At 42.5% G+C, this 26,816-nt stretch overlaps 1 protein-coding gene across 1 annotated transcript in view; it reads right to left on the bottom strand.

The window, feature by feature from the left end:
- tmx4 (thioredoxin-related transmembrane protein 4) overlaps positions 1-26,816 on the bottom strand; it is a 72,027-nt gene that overhangs the window by 6,000 nt on the left and 39,211 nt on the right. Inside the window, exons 3-6 of the mRNA XM_059986246.1 lie at positions 11,440-11,485; positions 9,873-10,001; positions 9,179-9,224; positions 658-759 (exon numbers count right to left, since the gene is read on the bottom strand). Coding sequence (XP_059842229.1) covers positions 658-759; positions 9,179-9,224; positions 9,873-10,001; positions 11,440-11,485 — 323 coding nt within the window. The remainder of the gene's footprint in view (positions 1-657; positions 760-9,178; positions 9,225-9,872; positions 10,002-11,439; positions 11,486-26,816) is intronic.

Below are 26,816 nucleotides of genomic sequence, written 5' to 3'. Positions count from 1 at the left end.
AAATCTAGAACCAGCTGCCAGAGGAGGTGGTGGAGGCAGATACAATTACAATTAAAAGCTGTACTGGTGGGTACTTGGATAGGAAAGGAGTAGAGGGATGTGTACTCAGTGTGAGAAAGTGGGATCAGCATGAGTAGACTTCACAGTCCACATGGGTGAGGTGGGCCAAAGTCCCTTTTCTCTGTGCTGTATGTCTCCATGAGTCTACAAGCCCAGATGCCAACTATCAGAGTTTCTGGATAGTCAGTCAGCATTTTACCTCATAACAGAACCCAATACACTTCACAGAAGCAATCAAATAGGACATGATGCCAAGTCTCACGAGCAGGAATCATAAAGACAGGTGCTCAAACATTTGTTCAAAGTGACGGCTTTTAAGGGATCGCCTTAAATGAAGAGGCCGAGGCAGAGATGGTGAAGTTTCAGGAAGGGGTCTAGCCACGTACAGTAAAAATTGCAATTGCATTGGTGTTGGCATGTTAAGAGTGTGCGCGCAGGAAAATCAAAATATATTACTAGCACTTGTAACAGTCTGGAATGCAAAGTGAATTTTCTCTGGGAAAACCAACAGATAAATTTACAAAGGGTTACCAAGTATCTTAGAATAAGCATGGCTCAGTTCAGATTCAGAATATCAAGTTGGGGACACCAGCTTACCAGGCCGAGGATGAGACCAACCACGAGAGTAGCCACAGCAAAGATGATGTAGGAACCCCAAACTGGAATTCCCAACGTATCAGTCAGGTAACTATGTAGTTGCTATAAATCAAAGAGAAATAGATGATTAGTTTTCTTCAGGGCTTCCCATGTTAATGCTAGGATCTTCACCTTCCTACTGCTTACATTGGGGGGGGGGGCGGAGGACTCCTAGCATTTCTTAGGATAACCTGCAATCCTAGCTGTCTCTAATGAGAATCTGGATATCTTTAATAACCATCTGAACCAGCAACACATGCAAGAATTGCAGTTCCAACATCTCAGCTGCAGTGCAGGTGCCATTAACAAAACAGAGGCAGTTTTATAATTCACTCATCTTATTGAAAATAAGATATTTTCTTTAAGAAGGTCTGAGAATGAGGCCTAAACTTAGGCACGTACTACGAGAACTCTCCTTGAGGGCGGCACGGTAGCACATTCGCTTTACAGCACCAGCGATCACTGATTGGAGTTCGATTCCCACCGCTGTCTGTCAGGAGTTTGTATGTTCTCCTGTGACCGTGTATGTTTCCACCTGGTACACCAGTTTCATCCCACATTCGAACAATGTACACTGTTAGTGAGATGTGGGCATGATTATGTTGGCACCAAAAGCATGGCAAACCTTGCAAGATGCCCCCAGCACAATCCTGGGGTAAACTATGTTGGTCTCTACTGCAAAACAATGCACTATATGTTTTGGTATTTCAATTTAAGTTTGACAAAGACAGCTAATCTTCATTTTTGAGTTGATTGAACATCAAACGCTTGGAACAGTTGCTTGAAGCCAATTGGTTGGCTCTGCTATCCAGAATTTTCACTGCAGTTTTAGCCCAATGATCTTGGCAAACAGGCTTTGGCAAAGTCACCCAGTGTGTACGATACAGGAACACCAAATTAAAAAATAGCCCTAATATTCAGAGATGCAACAAAGATTTCACACCACAGAAATGCTCTATTCCACTAATCAACTTAAACATACAAATACGGGGGAATTTGCAGATGAAAATTCAGAGCAACACACACAAAGTGCTGGAGGAACTCAACAGGCCAGGCAGCATCTGTGGAAAAGAGTGAACAGTCAATGTTTCACACCGAGACTGTTCATCCGGATTGATGAAGGATCTCGGCCTGAAACGTCAACTATATTCTTTTCCACAGATGCTGCCTGGCCTGCTGAGTTCCTCCAGCATTTTGTGTGTGTGAAGCACACAAATAGTCAGCAGCTGATTCTGCAGCAAAGACTGCACCTTCCCATCATAACAAACTCAACACCACACATATTACTCATTTCATTTCATCTCACAGCCTTTTGCAGCAGTACTATCAAGCAACATCTGACCAAATCATTTAAAAAAGGGCAGATAACCAAGAGCTTGATCAAAGATGTAGGTTTAGCAAAGTGCCTTGGTGGGGGTCCTTTTGTAGCAAGTGCTGCAGCCAGTGGAAACACTGCCCAGAGTTCCAGTACTCAGGAGTCTGCCCTAAACTTCAGTGCTGTTTGTGTGGAGTTTGCATGTTCTCCTGGTAATCCCTCCCTGGTCCTCTATTACCCTCACACATGTGGATTGGAAGATTTATTGGCCACTGCAAATTGCCCCAAGTTTGTACTTTATGTGAGCGGTATACTCAGGGGAATGTTGATGGGAATTGGTGGAGAATAAAATGGGATTAACATAGAATTAGAGGAAGGGGTTCCCAACCTGGGGTCCAAGGACCCTTTGGTTAATGGTAGTGGTCAATGGCATAAAAATGTTTGGTACCCCAGGATTAGAGTAAAAGGATAATTGATGAGCCTATCTCCATAGTGTGTCACTCTAACTCCCTAAGAGGTGAAAGGAGAGAAGCAGATGGTTTGGTGAGAGTAGTCTAAAGCTTAGAACCACGGAAACTGCAAGAACTGTCCCTGCTGTGGAGCAATCAAATTCAGATATGATCCAAAGGCCAGAATTTAACTGTATAAGAAACCGTATACGGTTGTGGAGTTAGGGGGAGGTAAATTTTGAAGAACCCTATAAACAAGGATGTGAATTTCAAAACTGAGATTCTACTTTACCAGGAAACACAGGAGCTCAGCAAGTACAATAGTGCTGAAACAGGACTTCACACAAGTTTGGCTAGAGGCTCTGCAGTAATTAGCCTCAAATCTGAGTCTGGGCAATGGCATGCTGGAGTATATTGAAATCTACAGTTAATGAAGAAGCGCAAAGCTTCAACATCAGGTTAACAATATGGCAGGAATAGGTCGGGCAATAGAATGGGTCAGCAACAAGGCCATCTGAGCAAGTCCAAACGCAAAATCTGGCAAATGCCGGAGATCCAAAATAAAACCAGAAGGAAAAAATTAGAAATATTAATCAGATAAGGCAGTAGCTACAAATAAAGAGTCAAAGTTTCAGTTTGTTAGTTCCAAAAGTTAGTTCCTAATTGCCACTTTCCCCCAACTCTAAACCCTTACTATATGGCTAATTTAAAGCAAGTTAACATCTCCTTTTCTTTTAAAATGAATTGCAAATTATTTTTAGCATCTGTTTTAAATTTAAAAATTAATGAATATTATATTTGGGAGGCAGTTATAAAATAGCAGAGAATTTGAACAAGGAGTGTTGTGTGCTACAAAAACATTCAAAGCCCTGTAAATTATTTTGCACATCAGATCAATTTAACCAGATTTGCCACTTGCACTGTGCATTGCAATAACACGCACAAACAGAATCTTCAGACCTTCGTGGCAAATAATTTGCAATCCAATCTGTGGAATTGGCCACAGTAACTTGTTCAATTTCTTCTTTGGTGACTGAGCAATTGCAGAATCTTAATGGAACTGGACTGATTTTCATAACGTACTCTATTCAAACTGAACATTAAATAAAAAGACAGGTTAAAGTCATTGAGGTTGCATGATGGACCCCATCCATTTGCTGTTTAGCTTCAATGTAAATTCTAGACCAACTCTCACAATTGAACTGAGATTGCAACCTGTCTGCTTGTTAAAATCCAAACCTTCAATCCCCTGGTTTAACACAAGGGCAGCCTACTCAAAGGCAGCACTTCTGAAGCATCACTTTCATGCCCCATGACTCCCTTCTACTCTTAAAAAAGCTTTTAGTAGCTTCTTTGATATTAGTCACCAGTTTCCTTTCATAATTCATCTTTTCCTTCCTTAGTTCCCTTCTGCAAGTTTTGAAAAGCTTAACAATCCTCTATCTTCTCACTCGCTTTGGCTTCCTTGTATGCCCTCTATGCCTTGTATACAGGCCTAATGTGGGCAAATGAAGTAGAGGGATATGGACTTCATGTGGAGTAGAGGTGCATGGGCCTAACATGGGCAAATGGAGTAAAGGGATACGGGCCAAATGTGGGCCCCATCACTGCTATTTCAACACACACATGAACCAACACTATTTAAAAACTGCTTGCTCTAAGCAGTGCTGTGTCTAAATGCCACACAATCACACATGACCAACACTAGTTAGAAGCTGTTCAGCAAATGTCTCCATCCTAATTAAGCGATGCAGGGTCCCAAATAAAGGAAATCCTGGTTATTTTCTCAATTAGTTTTGGTTCGTTGTCTCAAATAAGCAGCTGTCCTGATTAACTGAAGGCCCAATTAACCAGAATATGACAAACAATATTGGGCCCAGCAAACGTCCAATCAAGAAAACACCCCTTCTAACACCAATCTATTGACATTAAAGAAAAACTGGTCACCTTCTATGGCAAGAGAATGACCCGTTATCATTTGTCTGAGCATTCAGCTCAAGTGGATGCCATGGGTTTAAACACTGGCAATCAGGCTTCCACAGTTATGACGACACTGGAGGTACACAGCATGTTGGGCAAAGAAGGAGAAGTGGAGAGAGGAGAATGGAGAATCTGAGACGTCACTGGATTGGAGTATTTTAGGTAAAGGGAAAGAATGGATAGGCTGATCAAAGGAGCCTAAGCAGAGACCTGATGGAAGTATGTAAGATTATGAAAGGTGGTCTGACAAAAGAACTTCCACGTTTTAGGGGTATCCAAGACAAGAGGGCATAGGAATAAGGCGAAATGAAGAAGCTTTTAAGAGGATCTGAGGAGCAAATGTCTTTTTAAAGAGGGTGTGGAAGTGCTGCAAGTGGAAGTGGCGGAATCAGGTATAAGTAGTCATTTAAGCAGACACTTTAGTGGGCAAGGCATTGAAGGATATAGGCTAATGGGATCAGTCAAATAGGATTAATGTAGATGGGAGAGAAAGATCAACACAGACTTGGTGGGCTGTTCAGCCCATTTCCATAATTTACAAGTCTGTGACAATGACAGGAATTGTTTTGGGTTGGCCCAAATGTTTTCTCCCCCAACGGAGTTCCAATGTTGCATCTAGATTTTGAGTTCAATTTTCTGCCCAGCATGACAAAACTGCTTGACCGGAGTACAGTAATTCCTTGAATAGTGAACAGTAGATTTACACATTTTCACCGTCATCTTTGGGGAATGCATTTGAGTCAAAACCCTTTTCTTTTGCTATGACTGCACAGCACATTCTGTGTTTAGCAATAAACTATACCAGCATTATCGAGTGCATTTTAAGCAGCTTAATTTTGCTCGATAATATCTTTTCCAGGAAAAGCTTCGAGACCGTGCGAAAGGGATGATCGGCAGGTGATAGAGAAGGGACGCATTCAGACCAATGGTTTGAGATGTGTATTTTAATACAAGGAGTACTATGAAAAAAGCGGATGAACTTAGAGCGTGGATCAGTACTTGGAGCTATTATGTTGTGGCCATTACAGAAACTTGGACGGTGCAGGGGCAGGAATGGCTACTTCAAGTGTAAGGCTTTAGATATTTCAGAAAGGACAGGGAGGTAGGCAAAAGAGGTGGGGGGGCGTGGCACTGTTGATCAGGGATACTGTCACAGCTGCAGAAAAGGAGGAAGTCATGGAGGGACTGTCTACGGAGTCTCTGTGGGTGGAAGTTAGGAACAGGAAGGGGTCAATAACTCTACTGAGTTTTTTTTGTTGTTGTTTTTTTTTGGTTTTTTACAGACCACCCAATAGTAACAGAGACATTGAGGAGCAGAGAGGGAGACAGATTCTGCAAAGGTGTAATAATAACAACAGGGTTGTTGTGGGGGAAGATTTTAATTTCACAAATATTGATAGGCATCTCTCTAGAATGACGGGTTTAGATGGGGTGGAGTTTGTTAGGTGTGCTCAGAAAGGTTTCTTGACACAATATGTGGATAAGCCTACAAGAGGAGAGGATGTACTTGATCTGGTATTGGGAAATTAACCTGGTCAGGTGTCAGGTCTCTCAGTGGGAGAGAATTTTAGAGATAATGATCACAATTCCATCTCCCTTACCATAGCATCGGAGAGGGACAGGAACACACAAGTTAGGGAAATGTTTAATTGGGGTAAGGGGAAATATGAGGCTATCAGGCAGAAACTTGGAAACATAAATTGGAAACAGATGTTCTCAGGGGAACATACAGAAGAAATGTGGCAAATGTTCAGGGATATTTGTGTGCGGTTCTGCATAGGTACATTCCAATGAAACGAAAAGGATAGTAGGGTACAGGAACCGTGGTGTACACAGGCTGTTGTAAATCTAGTCAAGAAGAAAAGCTTTCAAAAGGTTCAAAAGCCTAGGTAATGATAGAGATCTAGGAGAATATAAGGCTAGCAGGAAGGAGCTTAAGAATGATATTAGGAGAGCCAGAAGGGGCCATGAGAAGGCCTTGGCAGACAGGATTAAAGAAAACCCCAAGGCATTCTACAAGTATGTAAAGAGCAAGAGGATAAGACGTAAGAGAATAGGACCAATCAAGTGTGACAGTGGAAAGGTGTGTATGGAACCAGAGGAAATAGCAGAGGTAATGAATACTTTGCTTCAGTATTCACTACGGAAAAGGATCTTGGCGATTGTAGGGATGACTTGCAGTGGACTGAAAAGTTTGAGCATGTAGTTATTAAGAAATGTGCTGGAGCTTTTGGAAAGCATCAAGTTGGGTAAGTCACCGGGATTGGACAGGATGTACCCCAGGCTACCGTGGGAAGCAACGGAAGAGATTGCTGAACCTCTAGCAATGATCTTTGCATCATCAATGAGGACAGGAAAGGTTCCAGAGGATTGGAGGGTTGCAGATGTTGTTCACTTATTTAAGAAAGGGAGTAGAGATAGCCCAGGAAATTATAGACCAGTGAGTCTTACTTCAGTGGTTGGTAAGTTGATGGAGAAGATCCTGAGAGGCAGATTTATGAACATTTGGAGAGGCATAATATGATTAGGAATCATCAGCATGGCTTTGTCAAAGGCAGGTCGTGCCTTACGAGCCTGATTGAATTTTTTGAGGATGTGACTAAACACATTGATGAGGGTAGAGCCGTAGATGTAGCGTATATGGATTTCATCAAGGCATTTGATAAGATACCCCATGCAAGGCTTATTGAGAAATTAAGGAGGCATGGGATCCACAGGGATATTGCTTTGTGGATCCAGAACTGGCTTGCCCACCGAAGGCAAAGAGCAGTTCTAGACGGGTCATATTCTGCATGGAGGCCAGTGACCAGTGGAGTGCCTCAGGGGTCTGTTCTGAGACCCCTACTCTTGTTGATTTTTATAAATGACCTGGATGAGAAAGTGGAGGGATGGGTTAGTAAATTTGCTGATGACACAAAGGTTGGGGGTGTTGTGGATAGTGTGGAGGGCTGATAGAGGTTACAGCAGGATATTGATAGGATGCAAAACTGGGCTGAGAAGTGGCAGATGGAGTTCAAACTAGATAAGTGTGAGGTGGTTCATTTTGGTAGGTCAAATATGATGACAGAATATAGTATTAATGGTAAGACTCTTGGCAGTGTGGAGGGTCAGAGGGATCTTGGGGTCCAAGTCCATAGGACACTCGAGACTGCTACGCAGATTAACCCTGTGGTTAAGAAGCCATACGGTGCATTGGCCTTCATCAATTGTGGAACTGAGTTTAAGAGCCAAGAGGTAATGTTGCAGCTATATAGGACCCTGGTCAGACCCTACTCGGAGTACTGTGCTCATTTCTGGTCACCTCACTACAGGAAGGACGTGGAAACCATAGAAAGGGTGCAGAGAAGAATGACAAGGATGTTGCCTGGATTGGGGAGCATGCCTTATGAGAATAGGTTGAGTGAACTCGGCCTTTTCTCCTTGGAGCAATGGAGGATAAGAGGTATCTGACAGGGATGTACAAGATAATGAGAGGCATTGATCATGTGGATAGTTAGAGGCTTTTCCCCAAGGCTGAAATGGCTAGCATGAGAGGGCATAGTTTTAAGGTGCTTGGAAATAGGTGCAGAGGAGATGTTGGCGTAAGTTGTTGTTTTTTTAATGCAGAGAGTGGTGAGTGTGTGGAATGGGCTGCCGGTGGCAGTGGTGGAGGCGGAAACGATAGGGTCTTTTAAGAGACTCCTGGATAGGTATATGGAGCTTAGAAAAATAGAGGGCTATGAGTAAGCCTAGGCAGTTCTAAGGTAGGGACATGTTCGGCACAGCTTTGTGGGCCGAAGGGCCTGTATTGTGCTGCAGGCTTTCTGTTTCTAACATATTCCAGGAACAGAAACCAGCATATGAAGAGTAAAATTACAAGAAAAAGTGTACAATTTATAGGCATTCTTCTGAATTTACTGGATTAATGGATAAACCAAGTATAATAATTTAGAAGGGGGATTTAGTGGAATAGATACTGCAAAATGTCTTTCCCTGATGGGAGAATCTGGGCAACAGGGTTCAAGTGAAAAATTACAGCTAGGCTGTTTTGAAGTGAAATCAGAAAACCCTAGAGAATATAGCAATTCTGCAGCACATTCCCTCCTGAGGCTAGGAAAGCCTTGACAATAGCAGGCTTTAAGTTTAAAGTTCATTTTTATCTGATAAAGCTATCAAGGGATACAGAGCACAGGGATTTGAGTGGTGCTGAGGACATCAATCACTGACCATCCCACTAATGTTCCCACACTCCAAAATTATCAGAAAGCATGTTTGTTTTAAATCTGATTCCCTGCTAATTTACTCACAACTCCTTCAAGAAAGTATTTTCCAATGCCACTTTGAGAATTCAAAATGGCATTATAGTCCATAATTTGGAGACATCAATAAGGTTTGGAGAACGGTCTGCTCATAAATCACTGTCAATTACATCTATCAATTCATTTCAATGGAATCGACCAATAAATCATCAGCTGGGACAGAACAAAAGCCAGACAGAGCCAAAGTCTCTGGGACACCTGACAATTAATTCCACCAGCTTGTAGGTCTCACCATCATGACAATGAAAGCAGTACAGAATGCAGAGCGAGTACGCACCATTCATGCCCACTTATGTAGGCCATTTTGCATTCTGGCAACAGTTAAAGCACTGACTACTTATAGCTCTGACCGTTAAACAAATTTATTTATTTATTTGTGACATTCTGCGTCAATAGCAGATCAATTACTCTGTGAGGGGTTTTGTTTGGCTGACACTTACTCTAATCCATACAGAGAGCTGGAAAAGACCTGCCATCCCAGACATCCTGAAAAAAGAAGAAATAAAGTTAATTAATAACAGGAACTAATTAGCTCTGCCATAGCGTAACAAAGCAACTGAACAGAACATAACCACTTGACCATAGGATAATGGAGTCAAAAATCAGCTGGCATGGCTTCAGTGGGCCAAATGGTCTCCTGAGTCGCATGATTCCATTCCAAACGGTGAGTGCGAATTAAAGCTCAAATTGTCTTCTAAACCTGATGATCAGGAGAATTGAGATCTTCAGGATCAGCCTTGTGTGGTGACTCCTGCTGGCTATTATTCTTTTAACCTTTGCTACTTCCCTCAATTATTTATTTCATTTCAAACATTTCCCCACCTTAGCCATGCGCCATATTTTCCGATTTCACTGACCATCTATGTAACATCTCATCTCTGATCCCAGTTCCTTTTCCACCCAACTATATCCCAAAAAACACAGCAAATGGCACAAGTCTGGCAAATCCATTCACCGGTCTCAGAGAGCAAATATCTTCATAAATAAATGACTCGGGCGAGCAAGAGCACACAGCTTTTAAAAAGTATACTAATGAAATATACTTCACTCTTTTACCTACAGAGCTAACATGGGTGCTGTGCAAAAACAAATCTGCCTCTTTTTGCCCCAGTAGAAAGAAATGTAATCATTTACACAATGGAAGATGGAGATTTCCACCCACTGATCGACTCCACAGCCTCCCATTTCTTCTCCTTAATGAAGCTTCGGAAGTCTTCCAGCATCCGTGCACCGTGGTACTTGCGAAAAACCCCTTCTTTAGCACTGCAAAGAGAAAGGCAGAAGTGCTTCAGAACCGAGATGTCATCAGCACACCCTGAAAGTGAGTCTCACTGCATTCAAAACAATATGATTAGGCAACCCCCATCAATGTACATAACCAAGATAAAATGGAGGGAGGTTCAAAGTGCTGCACACAAGAATTGAAGGCAGTCATCAATCATCACTGCACAGAGATATGCCTTTCAGCCCACAAAGTCACTGCCAACTATCAAGCACACATTCAGACTGATCCTATTTTTTTTGTTTCTCCATTTTCATCAAATTACATTGAGACTCATTCCATTTTTTGTTTTTATTTTCCAATATTGCTCAATTTTCCCCTATTAAACACAGTAGATAATTTACAGAGGCCTTAGAAATACAATGAATATCCCAAATAGAGCTCCATCAAAGAGTATCACAGAGAATTAAAGATCCAGCAATGTTAGCAGATTGATAAATGTTTCCCCGCTAGGGCATCAGGCACCAACCTCCAGTTACTTTTAAAACTGGACAAAGCCCATGCTCAGTTTGCAGGATGCCGAAGTACTCGATACACAAAGTAAACCCAAACTTGAAAGCAACAATCAAGAGCAATTATCCGACACTCTTTAGTTTATCTTCCCCTTAGCTCATTTGGCAGCTTTATAGACAGCTTTTAGCACAAGGCAAGGCCAGGCTTGCTACAAAAAGCAACTTGAGGAGTAGTGTTCGAGAGGTAGGAGTCTGAGAAAAGTATGTAATTAAAGAACGTTAACCCAAAGCTCAGTAATTATCCCACCTACGGGGCAGTCTGAATCATAGAGTTCCCATATTTGCCACTTTGTGGTCCCACAAGCTAAATTTACTGCAGAACGGATTATTTTGTACAAAAGGACTATGACATCAGAACTGTTTCCCATCCCTCTTCATTCAACATGATCTTGCCCTGTGCGTGAATTAACTTCCATTCAAAATACATTCATGTTCCTTGCCTCACTAATTCAAATGTTAGGAGAATACTCCACATTCTAATCAATCTCTTGGACAATTCCTCCTGAGTCATTTGTGCGGATATTACTTATTGTGTCTCCAAGCTTTGCTCTCAATATAACAGGAAACATTTTCTCTACTTCTACCCTATCATCACTTTCCACCCTCTTCAAGACGTCAAAACATCTGGATTAATGTTGCTGGTAGATGAACTGTCATCAAAAACAATCAGGCTTCAATCACATCAGCTCCAGCTAGGTTTGAACACTGATGCCTGGTAACTGGAGAACAGTGGGGAAACTAGTACCGGGGTATTTTCTTCCAGGTTTTTGGTTGTAGGTAATCCGATCATTCCGACAACTGGCGGAAATGACGCTTTGCATTGATAAACCTAATATTTATCAGTAAATCTAACACAGCATTAAGAAATGATAATGGAAAGAAACATCATAATACTCCTTTTACTTACTGATAAATGGTTGGCAAAGTCGTAACAAAGAAACGGCCACTCAAACCTAAGGAAAAGATTTTGAAGAAAAGCATTTATGACAGTATTGCACTCCAATGCCTTATCATAATACAGAATTATTGATTTTTGAAAAGATACAAATTAACTTCACACTTACACATCATGCCCTAAGAGCCCAACATACTGAGCATGATGTGCATTCATATTTTTAACAAAAACCTTGCATTTATACATTACCTTTTGCCGTCTCGGGACTTCCTAAACCAAATTAAGTACAACTGCGACAATAACATATGTATTCCAGTATTTGCCTTGAGCTTTAATCATTTGAAAGGATTTAATTCCTGGTCCAATTTGGAACTCAGTATAGCCATAAGCAAGGCACGGTCACTATTCCATGCAGCGATTTAGGAAACATACCGATACACACGGGCGAGACAGGAGAGACAGATAAAGTAATGCAATCTGCATTCCAGAACAACTCGAGTTAAGACGTCTTGGTGATAGGGGCTCAGGCCTTATCCAGACAATTGCTTTGAATGCTACTGAACACCCTGTCTGTGTTGCATGTTTACCTAATTCAATCAGGACATGACAAGAATAACATAAGGGCATTAAAACTCCAGAATACAATAGCATAAGCAGCACAAAGCAGAATTCTAGATCGTAGAACCAAAATCCCTTTATGCAGGAATTCAGTTTCACCCTTGGTTGACATTTTAAATGTGTTCTGCCAAGGAATCACCACAGAGAAAAGCGACACTGGGACACACTAATTTTAAGAAAATGTGATTATGATTTATAAGCAGCAGAACATGTTTGCCAAGCTCAGAAGTGTCTTGACACTTGTGCACTGCTCATTTCTCAGCGGGCGGCAATCAGCACGAGAGGTCAGGCATTGGTGATGCCGTAATGTTTAAAATGAGCTGCAGTGTTTTTCAGCTTTTTATTCAATGGGCGGCAATCAGCGCAAGAAGTTGTTCATTGGTGAGGCAGAGCGAGGTTTAAAAAGAGCTTGGCCGCTCTTTGGCTTTACTCTTGGTGGGCAGAAATCACTGGGGGGCCAACGATCGAGCTGTAGTTCGGAGTCTGTGTTAAGGAACTGGAGCTGCAGCTCATGCATGAGAAAGAGGAGGAAATTAGTAGTAGGTACAGGAAGGTAATCACCCTTTAAGTTGTAGGAAGCAGATCCCTGGGACCGTCAGGTGAAAAAAAGAAAGGGAATAGGCAGCTGATGCAGAATGCCCCTGTAGCCATTCTGCAATAATAAGAATACTGCTTTGGATACTGTTGGGGAGACGAACTACCAGGAGAAACTGCAACAACCAGGTCTCCAACACAGTGCCTGAAGAATTGGTGCAAGGGGGTAGGGTTTCAGATTTCTGGACCATTGGGGTCTCTTCTGGGGAAGGTATGCACCGTAAAAAAGAGGCTGGCTTACACCTGAACCCGAGGAGGACCAATTTCCTTGCGAGAAGGTTTGCTAAAGATGTTGGGGAAAGTTTAATCTAAGTTGGCAGGGGGATGGGAACTGGAGTGATAGGGCAGAGGATGGGACAGTTGGTATACAAGAAGATGCAGTGTGTAGTGAGACTGTGAGGAAGGACAAGCAGGTGATAGGTCAAAACTGCAGTCATTAGGATGAGCTTTAGTGTAACGGGGCACCAAAATCAGAAAGTGTGATTAATACAGGACTGAAAGTGTTATATTTGAATGTACACATTATACAGAAAAAGATAGATAAATTTGTAATGCAGTTAGACATTGTGGGCATCTCCAAGTCATGGCTGAAAGCTCATGGTTGGCAGCTTAACATCCAAGGATACACATTGTATTAAAAGGACAAACAAGTAGACAGGGAAGTGTTGTAGCTCTGTAGGTAAAAAATTAAATCAAATCCTTAGAAGGAGGTGACATAGGATTGGAAGACGTAGAAACCTTCTGGGTAGAAGTAAGAAACTGCAAAGTTATAAAGACCTTGGTGGGAGTTAAGTACAGGCCTCCAAAACATTGGCCAGGAGGTGAGCTGCAAATTATAAGAGGATATCGAAAAGGCTTGTAAAACTGGCAATACGTAGGTAGGCTGGGAAAAACGGGTTGACGTTGGATGCAAAAGAGAGGGAATTCGTAGAAAGGCGACTTTTTTAGAGCAGCTTGTGGTTCAGCCTACCAAGGAAACAGCAATTGTGGATTGGGTGTTATGTAATGACTCAAATTTGACTAGAAAGCTTAAGGTAAAGGAACCCTTAGGAGACAGTGATAATAATACGATACAATTCACCCTGCAGTTTGAAATGGAGAAGCTAAAATCAGAGGTATCCATATTACAGTGGGAAAAAAAATGGAATTACAGGGACATGCAATGCGAGCTGGTCAAAGCTGATTAGAAGGGGACATAAGCAGGGACGATAGCAGAACAGCAATGACTAGAGTTTCTGGGAGAAATTCGGAAGCCACAGGACAGATACATCCCAAAAATGAAGTAGTATTCTAAAGGGAGGGTAAGGCAACCATGGCTGAGAAGGAAACTCAAAGACAGAGTAAAAGAAAAAGTGAGAGCAAATAATATAGAAAAATTCAGTGAGAAGGTGGGAGGTTGGGAAGCTTTTAAAAATGAATAGAAGCCAACTAAAAAGACAAAGAGAGGAAAAAATGAAATATGAAGATAAGCTAGCCAATAATACAAGAGGACTAAATAAAGTTTTTTTTTTCCCAGATATACGATGAGTAAAGGAGAGGCGAGCATGGAATGGATATCAGACTGCTGGTAAATGACACTGGAGAGGTAGTAATGGGGGACAGAGAAATGGCAGAGGAATTAAATAAATATTTTGCAACAGTCTTCACTGTGTAAGACACGAGCAGAATGCCAGAGGTGCGAGAGCGTCAGGGGGCAGAAGTGAATGTTGTTGCCATTACTTAGTAGAAGGTGCTTGGGAAGCTGAAAAGTCTTAACGTAGATAAGTTGTCTGGACCAGATGGACTACAACCCAGGGTTCTGAAAGAGGTGGCTGAGGAGATTATGAAGGCATTAGTACAGATTTTTCAGGAATCACTAGATTCCGGTAAAGTTCCTGAGGACTGGAAAATTGGAAATGTCATTCCACTCATTAAGAAGGAAGGGAGGCAAAAGAAAAGAAATTATAGGCCAAATAGCCTGACTTCAGTGGTTACGAAGATGTTGGAGGCAATAATTAAAGAACGAGGTTTCAAGGTATTTGGGGGCACATGATAAAGTAGGCCAAAGTCAGCATGGTTTCCTTCAGGGGAAATCTTCCCTTACATATTTGTTGGAATTCTTTGAGGAAATAACAGACAAGATGGACAAAGGAAAGTCAGTGAATGCTATTCATTTGGATTCTCAGAAGAGCTTTGACAATGTACTGCACGTGAGGCTGCTTAATAAAATTAGAGCCCATGGTATTACAGGAAAGCTACCAGAGTGGGTAGAAGATTGACTGACTGACTGACAGGAGGCAAAGAGTGGGAATAAAAGGGGTCTTTTCTGGTTGGCTGCCGCTGACGAGAGGTGTGTCACAGGGGTTGGTGTTGGGACCACTCCTTTTCGTATTGTATGTCAATGATTTGGATGAAGGAATTAATAGCTTTCAGGCTAAGTTTGCAGAGTTTACAAGGATAGATGGAAGGGCAGATAACGTTGAGGAAGCAGAGTGTCTACAGAAGGACTTGGACAGATTGAGGGAATAGGCAAAAAACTAGCAGTTGAAATACAGTGTAGGGAAATGCATGGTCATACACTTTAGCACAAGGAATAAAGACATAGACCATTTTGCAAATGGGGAGAAAATTCACAACTCAGGAGACACAAAGGGTCTTGGGAATCCTCGTGCTGGAGTCCCTAAAGGTTAATGCAGGTTGAGTCAATGGTAAGGAAAGTAAATGCAATGTTAACATTCACTTTGAGAGGACTAGAATTCAAAAGCAAGGATGTAATGCTAAGGCTTCATAAGACATTGATCAGACTGCATTTGGAATATTGAAAGCAGTTTGGGGTCCCTTATCTAAGAAAGGATGTGCTGGTATTGGAGATAGTCCAGAGGAGGATTCACAAAAATGATCTTACTGCAATGGGGAAATAAAGATGACAGATCAAAGCATTCTGGGCTAATTTTTGGGCACCGTTCACATCACACAGGGTTATGACATGTGCAGTGATGATGAAAGGGAGAAATGACTTTCAGAGTATGTTAAAACACACTCCAATTTGTGCAGTCCTTTTTCCCCTCACTGGCCCAGAACACAAAATTAGCATAAACAATTCAGGATATCTGCAAAATGATTTTTCAGTATGACTTGCACAAAAAAGGTACAGTGGGTCAATTCTCGCCATTTATCGTTTGATAGCCAGTAAGGTTGTTTGCTTTCAGTTCAAAGTTCTTCCAAGGCAAGAGAAAAGTGTGCTCCCAGTAAAGCTAAAATACTGGTTTCACAACAGTATCTTTCTGGGATTAGATCTGCAGGAAATTATAAGCAAGATAACAAGACTGGATCCCTTCGGATCAGTCAACCAAAGGATTATATACCCATTCCACTAGGTGGTGCAATTACATTGGAAAACTGGAACGTTGTGCATCAGGTTTGCGTCATTTAGGACAAATAAATTGAGTTTGTTGTCAGATGCACAAGTATAGCGAGGTAGAGATTCAATGAAAAACTGTCTTCCAGTATCACAGGCACACAGGCTCAAACACATATACATAAAATTATACAATAAAGAAAAAGATACTGCAAAACAAGACATTACTGCAAAAAAAAACACAATGCTTACCCCCTCCCCTCATAGCAATTGAGCTCTAAAGCTGACAGGCCTGGGAACAAAATCAACTTTCTGAGATTAAAGAGAGCTCCTGTAAAATATGCTGCTTCAATTTAATAATTAACTGCACATGGAGTCACTTTTTACCTCTTCTGTTCTGGAGGCCAACATACACTCAGAAAAGGTAAAATTAAGGAAAGGAAAACTCATTTGCACATGACTGGTTGACAGAACAAAGAATATTACAACACAACCTTTTGGCCCACGATGTTATGCCGACCTTTTAACCTACTCGAGATCAATCCAACCCATCCCTCTATTTTTCTATCATCCATGTGTCTTTACAAACAGGTCATTCCTGTCGTCAGTACCAAAAGTTTTACAGACCGGCTTTACACAAAGATGTAGTCCTAATACAAACAAGTGGGATTTGTGCAGAAGGTTTTCATGGGCACTGTGAGCCAGAAACCCCTTTCTGTAGCAAAATAATAACAAATTGTTGGAGGAACTCAGCAAATCAGGCAGCGCCAGAGGTGGTAAAGAAATAATCGAGACCCTGCTTCAGAATTCATTGTGTAGAACCAAGGTTACTGACTTAAAGATGAGGGCATGGGTGAGGCAGGAACCGGCAAGCAAAAGGTGGAACAAGTTGTGGATGGGCTGTGTAACTGTATGACTTTTGTTTTCCCTCCTTCAGATGTTTCAGAGCAGCCATTGTGTGTTCCAGGGGGGGAAAAAAACAACTAATCTTGCTCAAAATGCAAAACACAGGTACCATTTTATTGAAGGAAAGGTGGCCACATTACCTTTCTTCCAAAAGCTAATTATAAGAATTTAAGGGCTTCACAGAAAATGCAGATACAAGGATTTCTCTTCCACCTAAACTGCATACACAATGAGTTAAGAGAAGTTTGGTCCTCCAGAACTGTTAAATTGCTCGCATTATGTTGCATTTTCAGGGAGGAAATGAATTGAATTGAACCGACTTTATTACTTACGTCCTTCACAAGGAGCAAAAATCTTTACATAATGTCTCCATCTAAATGTGCAATGTGTAGTAATTTATAATAAACATTATGCCCAGAAAAAAAAAACACAGGACAATCAACACAAATAGATAGGTAGGCACCCATTAGTCTCGAGAGACCATGGATATGCGCCTTGGAAAGTTTCCAGGATGCAGGCCTGGGCAGAGTTGTATGGGAGACCAGCAGCTGCCCATGCTGCAAGTCTCCCCTCTTCACGCCACTGATGACATAGAAATACAGTTGTATCAGCATGAGTTAATCAGTCTGATGACCTGGTGGAAGAAGCTGTCCCGGAGCCTGTTGGTCCTGGCTTTTATGCTGTGGTACCATTTCCTGGATGGTAGCAGCTGGAATAGATTGTGGTTGGGGTGACTTAGGTCCTCAATGATCCTTCAGGCTCTTTTTACACACCTGTCTTTGTAAATGTCCTGAATAATGGGAAGTTCACAACTACAGATGCGTTGGGCTGTCCGCAATTGAGCGAAATGCAGTTTCATTACCAGGCAGTTATGCAGCCAGGCAGGATGCTCTCAGTATTAGTAAGAGTTATGTTTAAGACGTGTGCATTGCTGGTAAGGCAACTCTGGACTGTTCATGTGAAGCTGGTGATCAGCTACTGCACAGAACCACTTTACTGCAGTAGGTGACCAGTGGCGTAGTGGTATCAGCACTGGACTTCGAGGCGAGGGTTCGAATCCGGCTGCCTCCTTGCACACTTACCATGCTGGATTGAGTGTCGAGCTAGTAACTCAGCCTCGGAAAAAACAGACAAATGCTAAGGAAACAGCAAAAGGTGCTGCCTGATGCGCCACAAGATATGAATAGGAACAACAAACTATTTCATTGCAGATTAAAGCCCATTGTATTTTTGGGAAGGAAGTTTCAGTCGTAAAGGAGGAATGGCTGTTACTTTTCCTGGTCAGGATGGTAGGGGCTTTGAAGTTGAAGAAGTACGTGGTTGTGTTCCCGTTCTCTTGCTGCCTCTGATGTCACAAGTTTACAACTTGCTGCTAAGCAAGCTTTAACAAGATGCAACTGTCCAACTTCCAGCAGGGCAGTGGAGCAGCAGTTAGCACTGCTGGTTCACAGCCCACAGCTTCAGGCAAACAAGGCTCCATCTTAGCTTCCTGTGCTGCCCCGTGGAGTTTGCATGTTCTCCAGCATCCATGTACAGTACTGTGTAAAAGTCGTTGGCACGTACACCTAGTTCGGGGGTCGGCAACCCGCGGCTCCGGAGCCACATGTGGCTCTTTTACGTCTGTGCTGCAGCTCCCTGTTGCTTTGGGAAATAATTGGTCAGTATTTAATTAAAATGTATTTTATGTTAGTTTGTTAGTTTTTGAAATGTAATTCTAAATTTGAAGATTATGGTGATCTTGTACAATCTAAATAAGACGTTGTGGCGACCCATTTCCTGACACATCCGAACCGGCTCACAATTAGCCAGCGTTCATGCTAAGGGAGATAGCCTACGGGGGTTTGTGAGTACGTGTCTTTTGCAGCATCCGCGCCCATGGGGGGCGGGTTGAGGGAGGCTTAAAAGCAAGGCTGTTTAGTTTGAATAAAGCTATCTTTGACTGCAGTTTACTGACTGCGTGTAGCACACCGCTACAACATGTTTTTATTGCTGGCTGTCCAGAGGGGAGGTGCTGAAACGCTTTGTCGCGTGTCTGGAAGAAGTGAAAACTTTCCTGGGCAGCAAAGGGCTCACCTTTCCTGAGCTGGAACAGCCAGAGTGGCTGGAAAAGCTACACTTCATGGTAGACATGACAGCGCACCTGAACACGCTGAACACAGCTCTTCAGGGGTAAGGACGTACAGCCCTGCACATGTTGGAGGATGTTTTGGCATTCAAGCGCAAGTTGACAGTGCTTGCCAGAGATTTACAGAAAGGCACATTGTCTCACTTCCCCAATTTGAGAGAGTTCAAACAAGGTCACGACATGATAAATTCGGAGTATTTACATTCTGCAATCATCGCAATGCAAACATCGTTTGGGAAACGCTTCTGTGAGTTCAGAGAGGAAAAAAACACATTATTCTTCCCGGTCACTCCCCTAAGCATCGATCCATCCCTACTGAATACGACTGCATTGTCAGGTGTGAGTCAACCTGACCAAGTATGATAAATATTTTAATTGCCTATTATTTTACGTTTATTCATATGTTTTCATTGTTCAGTGAAATAGTCCTTTTATTTTTCAGGTTGACAGCTGGCTGACGTTATTTTTGGTTTGCTGCTAGCGGCAAATTTAAGTTTGGCGTTTTTCATAAATACAAGAAGGACTCAAATAGACGTTGAGTATTTTACTTAAAAGTAACCTTCAACCCAACGTCTTTTTTTCGGAGTTCAAAATGTTTTTGTTGCATGCAGAAATGTAATTTCGTTTTCTCTGCAGGAGTTCATCAATTTCATAAATGCAACACATTATAGTTTGTTTATACATAGCATAAAGGCAAAACAAAACGTTGTATGCAGTGTTATTTTATTTTAAATGTCAAACGGGTTTTGCGGCTCCCAGTGTTTTCTCTTCTGTGGGAAACGGGTCCAAGTGGCTCTTTCAGTGGTAAAGGTTGCTGACCCCTGACCTAGTTATTATGCCTAAGACTCTTGCACAGAACTGTTTTTGTCAACATGGAGCAGACAGCGAGTTTGTAAATCTGGCGGGAACAAAGGATATTGGGAACGACAAGGGTAGAGTGCCACAAGAGGGGTGTGGGACAGGTGGCAAAGAAGGAATGCCAGGGTTGGGGGGGGGGGGTGGGAGCACTGTGCAGGTGCAGACACATCCATCCCTGAGACACCAGGAAAAGTCATTTAACTCCAAACAATTTGTTTACTGATCATTACAGAATGTCTCTCTGGTGCTCCCACGTCCTCCCCTCTCCCTTCCCCTTTTCCCAAAAGATGTATCTATCTTTAGCATGGGACAGTCCACGTAATGGTTTTGTGCCCTGCCAATGCAATACTCTAGTAGACAACTGTGCTTATGTGGGAGGAAGCCCAGAGATAGTGAAGGCTGGGAAAGTTCAAGGACAGTCACAGAAATATTTATAATGACACAGAGAGAAGTCATTCAGCTCATTGGATCCATGTTAACTCCCCAACCCATTCCATCTCTTATTTCCCTGCAATTCTTCCTCACATATGCTCATCAACTCCTGTTTTATTCTTTTGCCATTGGCCTACACCAAGGGTAATTTACAATCGCCATTTAACCTACCAGCAAGTCTTGGGAATGTGGGAGGAAACCGGAGCACCCAGTGGAAACCTACAGTACGATGCAAATATCTGAGGGAACTATATACAGTCAGTGTGCCTAAGACTTTCAATGAGTTCTATAGGTTTACACTGGTGCAACAGTTAATTAGAAGATATTGGTAGCCTAGTCCGAACAAATCTTCCCCTGCCTTGAGTTCCAGTGCCACAAGGCTGACGCGCCCATTAACAAAGGCGAGAACCCAGCACCACTGATGAAAGGAGAAACTAAACTGATGCCCTGTCTAAAGCAACACACACAAAATGCTGGAGAAACTCAGCAGGTCAGGCAGCATCTACGGAAACGGATAGACAGTCAATGTTGCGGGCTGAGAGCTTTCTTAAGGACCATTTCAGCTGTAAGGGAGCTTTAGTTAACAGGATTGAAATGGCAGCAGGTACTTGCTGCCCATCCAACTACAGCTTTTGCTCAACCATTGTAAACAAGGGCCCTGGTGGAGGACTTTGTCCAATAGTGCAAGCTGAATCATCTGCAGCTCAACATCAGTAAGAGAAAGAGGAAAGTGAGGAAGACTTGAGGAAGACTAAGCCTGCACAGCTCCCTGTTAGTATTGATGGTGAGGACCTACAAGTACCTTGGGGTGCATCTGGATGACAGACTGGAACAGCAACACAGATGCTGTGTACAAGAAGGGCCAGAGTTGCCTCTACTTCCTGAGGAGACTGAGGTCCCTTGGAGGTTCTCCTTCACATATTCTACCAGTCTGTTGTCACCAGTACAATCTTCTATGCAGGACAATGGCATCAACACGGGTGATGCTATCAGTATGAATAGACAGGCTGGCTCTGTTATAGGAGTCAAACTGGGCACACTGGAGACTGTGGAGAAACAAAGGACCCTATTGAATATATGGAATATACTGGCAATTCTGGACAATGTTTCTCACCCTCTGCATCCCACTTTGGCTGAACAGGGGAGCACTTTTAGTAATAAACTAAGACAACTGCGCTGCTCCAAAGAGTGCCATATGAGTTCAATCTCACCCTCGGCCATTAGGCTCTATAATGAGTCAACCTATAGCGGGGTAGTGATGACCCATTCCAGTTAGACTGTTTAAAATAGCTTATTTTTATTTATTCTTCTTACTTCTCTTCTAACATTGTACATCTGTGAACTTGTAATGCTACTTTGACACTGTAACTTCCTTTGGGATCAATAAAGTATCTATTTATCCATGTATCAATGAGCCACACCAGTCATGTGCTCATTCTGAGCTCATCCTATTGGCTGATTCGCTCCAGTCACTTGTCAACAAAGAATAAAAATACTGCAAGGGCTTGACAAAACCAGCTCCTCACAACAGCTGTATTCTTCAAACTTTTTAACATCAAAACAGACATATATGGGACATCAGGATTTAATTTTCATTTCAGCTAATAAACAAAAGGAACAATTTGTTCCTAAACCACAGTTCGTACAGATTTAAGGTAGATAAAACATGGAGTTTAGTTTGAGATATAGCAACTAACCACAATAAATTTCCAGACAATCTCTCTGGCTAGTAATAAACTTAATGAAGTTAATGGACGTACAGTTCTCACAAACACAGCAATATGGTGATACTGTACATCTGTCTCAGTTTTCAAGTCAATGACTATTTTAATGAGAAAGTGAAAATAGGATCCAATTAACATATTTAAATGACACTATCTACCAAGGATGTTATTCTTGATACAAACAATTTACAAAGGACAGCACTGGGAAAACTCATTTTCTAATTAACCAACTAATTTAAATTAGGAATTTCAGCTTAGCACCTCTCTGCAAGGCTCTGTATCACAGAAAGCATCAGAATTTTCCCTGGAGCCTGGCAAATATTTATCCCTCAATTATTAAACACCAAACTATATTTTCTGGTCATTAGCACATTGATTTGGTCACTGGGGCATGCCATGTGCAAACTGGCAGTCATGTTTCCTGCAGCTGCAAAGACCTGGCTTCAAATCTCCGATGCTCCCTGGGTGGAGTTTGCACATACCACAGGTTTCCTTCCTCCTATGTGCCAAAGACAACACAGATTGTAGGCTATGTGCCCCAAGTGTTGCTTGGCAGTGGGAGAATTGGGAGTGGAGCTGACAGGATTGTGAGAAAAGAAGTGACGCTGGTGTAGCTGTGTGAGGGATACCCAATAATTGGCACCGATGAGGTGGACTAAAAGGCTGTTTTTTTTTGTTGCAATGACTTTATCACAAAACAACTCCTTGGGCTGCAGAATATTATGAAACAACCCGATGCCATGAAGGACACATCTTCTATATTTATAACACCGGCTCTTTCACAGACATCTGAAATTAAGTCTAATTAATGTACATTGTTAATCATTAGTGTCACTTTGGAGCTCTCAATCGCCGGAATGATCTCAGTCTTCCCTTCCTGCACTTTTCCTCCTTGCTATTAATGACTTGAGTCAAGCTGCGATTACAATAATCTATTGACCAGCAATGCAAACCTCCCTCATAAAGAAACAGCAGCTTTGAAAGACCCCTCTCACCTCCTCCCCTATTAATTATACACAGGCGTCATTCCTACCAGGTAGAAACGAATAGAAATAAATGTAAAATACACCCATATTATCTGAATAATAGTTTCAAAATCGGAGTACTGTGCAGACGCAACAGGAGCGCTCCCGCACATGTTCAACAAAGATTTTCAATGAAGCACCCAGTCTCTATAAAAGAGAGGCTTTTTTAGCGTGTCACATTAGACAGTCAGCCATTCTTGTCTGGCGTGTGGTGTCAGGACTGGTCTCCTTTTGGATTAACCGGGTCACGATATGAACGTTCCTGGCTTGACCCTTGTATTTTTTACGAGGCCGAGTGGCTAGCTCGACGCTCAACCCGGCACAGATGGAAAGCATGCCCGTGGGTGGCCCGACTTGGACTCAAACTCGGGAGCCTTCGCTCTGTAGTCTGGTGCTGATGCCACTGCGCCACAAAAGAGAGGTACCGCCAAGCGGAGTGGTCATCAGCGGAGGCAGAGTAGTAAGGCTTTGGCTCAAACAGGGTTTCAGCGTGAACAGGCAAAGGCACGGTGAGTGTGCAAGATCATTCCTTACTTAAATCTTGAGAGAATAGCAGGTATGCCCACAGAGCTGGGTGCCAGATGTGGGATTTCCAGGAGACTCCCAGTCTCCCCGATGGCCACGTCTGCACCAGGCGTATCAAAACGCAGCCCCTCAGAGACTGTTAGGGAACTGGAGCTGCAGCTCGATGACCTTCAGCTTGTTAGGGAAAGTGAAGTACTGAGAGACAGGAGCTAAAGGGAGACAGTCACCCCAAGGCTGCAGCAGACAGATAAATGGGTGACTGTCTGGAGAGGGAAAGGGGAACATCAGAGAGTGGAGGGCACCTCTGAGGCCGTCCCTCTCGACAATAAGTACTCTATTCTGAGTACTGTTTGGGGTGGGGGGGGGGGGGAACTACCTGGGGGAAGCAACAACAGCCGTGCCTCTAGCACAGAGTCTGGCCCTGTGGCTCATAAGATTGGGGAACTGAATTGGATGTCAGCAGTAACAGGGAACTCTATAGTCAGGGGGACAGATATGCAATTCTGTGAACGCGAAAAGGAAACACGAATGGTAATTTGCCTCCCAGGGTCCAGGGTCTGAGAAGTTTCTGGATGTGTGAGCAGCCAGAAGTCACGGTACGAATTGGTACCAATGATGTTGGAAGAAAAATGGAGGTGGCCTTGGAAAAAAAAGAATATAGGGAGTTAGGAAGGAAGCCGAGAAGCAAAACCTCAAAGGTAGTAATCTCGGGATTGCTGCCTGAGCCATGAAGCAGTGAGCATAGAAATAGAATGAGATGGCAGATAAATGCATGGGTCAAGGATTCAGATTTCTGGATAATTGGGGCAGGTGAGAATCCGAGGGGGACCAAAATTCTTCCAGGCAGATTTACTAGCGCTTTGAACTAATATGGCAGGGGGATTGGAACCAGTATGATAGAGCAGAGGATGAGCCAGCAGGTTTACAAGCAGATGATGGATGTAACGTGAACGTAAAGAAGGACAAGCCAATGATTGGGTACAAATGCTGACAGAGCAAAGATTTCGATTGTACCACAGAGGCAAAATTCATAGAAGGCCATAGTTGGGAGCTTAACATCAAAGGATATACTTTGTATCGAAAGGACAGGTATAAAGACATAAGCACTGGTATATCTCTGTTGGTAAGAGATGGAATTACATCTTTAGAAAGAGGGGACATAGGGTCAGAAATTGTTGAATCGTTGTGGGTAAGGTTAAAAAATTGCAAGGGTTAAAAAAAAAACCTTAATGCGATCATATTTAGGCCTCCAAATAGTAGCCAAGATGTGGGGTTGAGATTGAAAAGGGAGCTGGAAAAGGCATGTAATGACACGATTGTAATGGGGGAACAATACGCAAGGGGAATTGGAAAAATCACGTAGGTGTTGGATTGCAAGAGAGGGAATTTCTTGAATAACTACAAAACGGCTCTTTAGAGCAGCTTGTGATTGAGCTTGCTCGGGGAAAGGTCATCTAAGATTGGGTATTACATAATAACCCAGACCTTATTCGGGAGCTTAACGTAAAGGAACCCTTAGTAGGCAACGTTCATAATATGATTGAATTCATACTGCAGTCTGAGATGGAGAAGCATAACTCACATATATCAGTATCACAATGGAATACAGAGGCAAGAGAGAGGAGCTTGCCCAGCAGCAGAGCAGTGATGGCTGAAGTTTCTGGGAATAGTTCATAAGGCACAAAAGAGATATGTCCCACAGAGGAAGAAGTTTTCAAATGGGAGAGGTTGGCAACCGTGGCTGAGAAAGGAAGTTAAGGACTGCATAAAAGCCAAGGAAAGGGCATTTAAGGTAGCAAAAGTGAGTGGAAAGTTGGATGATTAGGAAACTTTTAAAATCCAGCAAAAGGCAACTAAAAAAGCTACAAGAAGGAAAAAGATGGAATATGAGGACAGACTAGCCCGTAATATAAAGCAGGACATCAAAAATTTTTCAGTTATATAGAGTAAAAGGGAGATGAGAGTTGATATTGGACCACTGGAAAATGATGCTGGTGAGGTAGCAATGGGGGACAAAGAAATGGCAGATGAACTGCACCTGCCTTCACTGTGGAAAACACACCAGTGTGCCAGAGGTCTGTGAGTGTCAAGGAGCAGGAGTGAATGCTTATGCTATTACAAAGGAAAAAGTTCAAAGGTCTTAAGGTGGATGAGTCACCTGGGCCAGGCAGACTACATCCCAGAGTTCTGGAAGAGATATGGATGCTTTGGTCACGACCTTTCAAGAATCACTTGATTCTGGCATGGTCCCAGAGGACTAAAAAGTTGCAAATGTCGCTCTACTCTTTCAAGAAGGAGACAAGCCAAAAGAAAGGAAATTATAGGGCAGTTTGCCTCACCTCAGTGGTTGGGAAAACGTTATGGAGTCCATTAAGAAAGAGGTATTGAGTTACTTGGAGATTAATGATAAAATAAGTCAAAGTCAGCATAGTTTCTGTAAAGGGAAACCTTGCCTGACAAATACATTAGAATTCTTTGAGGAAGTAACAAATAGAGTGAACAAAGGAGAGGTAGTAGATGTCATTTACTTGAATTTTCAGAAGGTGGTTGATAAGGTGCCACATATGAGGCTACCTAACAGGATAAAAATCCTATGACGTTACAGGAAAGATACTGGCATGGATAGAGGAATGGCCGACAGACAAGTGGCAACGAGGGGATAAAAGGGGCCTTTTTTGGTTGGCTGCCGGTGACTACTGGTGTTCCTCAGGGGGCAGTTTTGGGACTGCTGCTTTTACATTGTTTGTCACTGATTTTGATAATGGAATTGATGGCTTTGCGGCAAAGTTTGCGGATGATATGAAGACAGGTGGAGGCGTAGGGATTGCTGAGGAAACAATATGATTGCAGCAGGACTTAGACAAATTGGAAGAATGGGCAGATGAAATACAGTGTTGGGAAATGTAGGATAATGGAGTTCGGTAAAATGAACAATAGTGCGGACTATTACATAAAGGGGAGAAGGTTCAAATATCAGAGGTGCAGAGGGGCTTGAAAGTCCTTATGCAAGACTCCTAGAATGTTAATTTATAGGTTGAGTCTTTGGTAAATGCAATGTTGGCATTTATTTTAAAGGGAATAGAATATAAAAGCAAGGAGATAATGCTGAGTCTTTATAAGACACTAGTCAAGCCGCACTTGGGAGTATTGTCAAGTTTTGGGCCCCATATCTCAGAAAGGATGTGCTGTCATTGGAGAGAGTCCAGAGGAGGTTCACAAGGATGATTCCAGGAATGAAGGGGTTA

Source organism: Hypanus sabinus, chromosome 12, assembly GCF_030144855.1.
Source record: "Hypanus sabinus isolate sHypSab1 chromosome 12, sHypSab1.hap1, whole genome shotgun sequence".
Lineage (NCBI taxonomy): Eukaryota > Metazoa > Chordata > Chondrichthyes > Myliobatiformes > Dasyatidae > Hypanus > Hypanus sabinus.
Note: the sequence above shows the minus strand (reverse complement) of the source record. Positions and strands in the feature narration are given on the sequence as shown.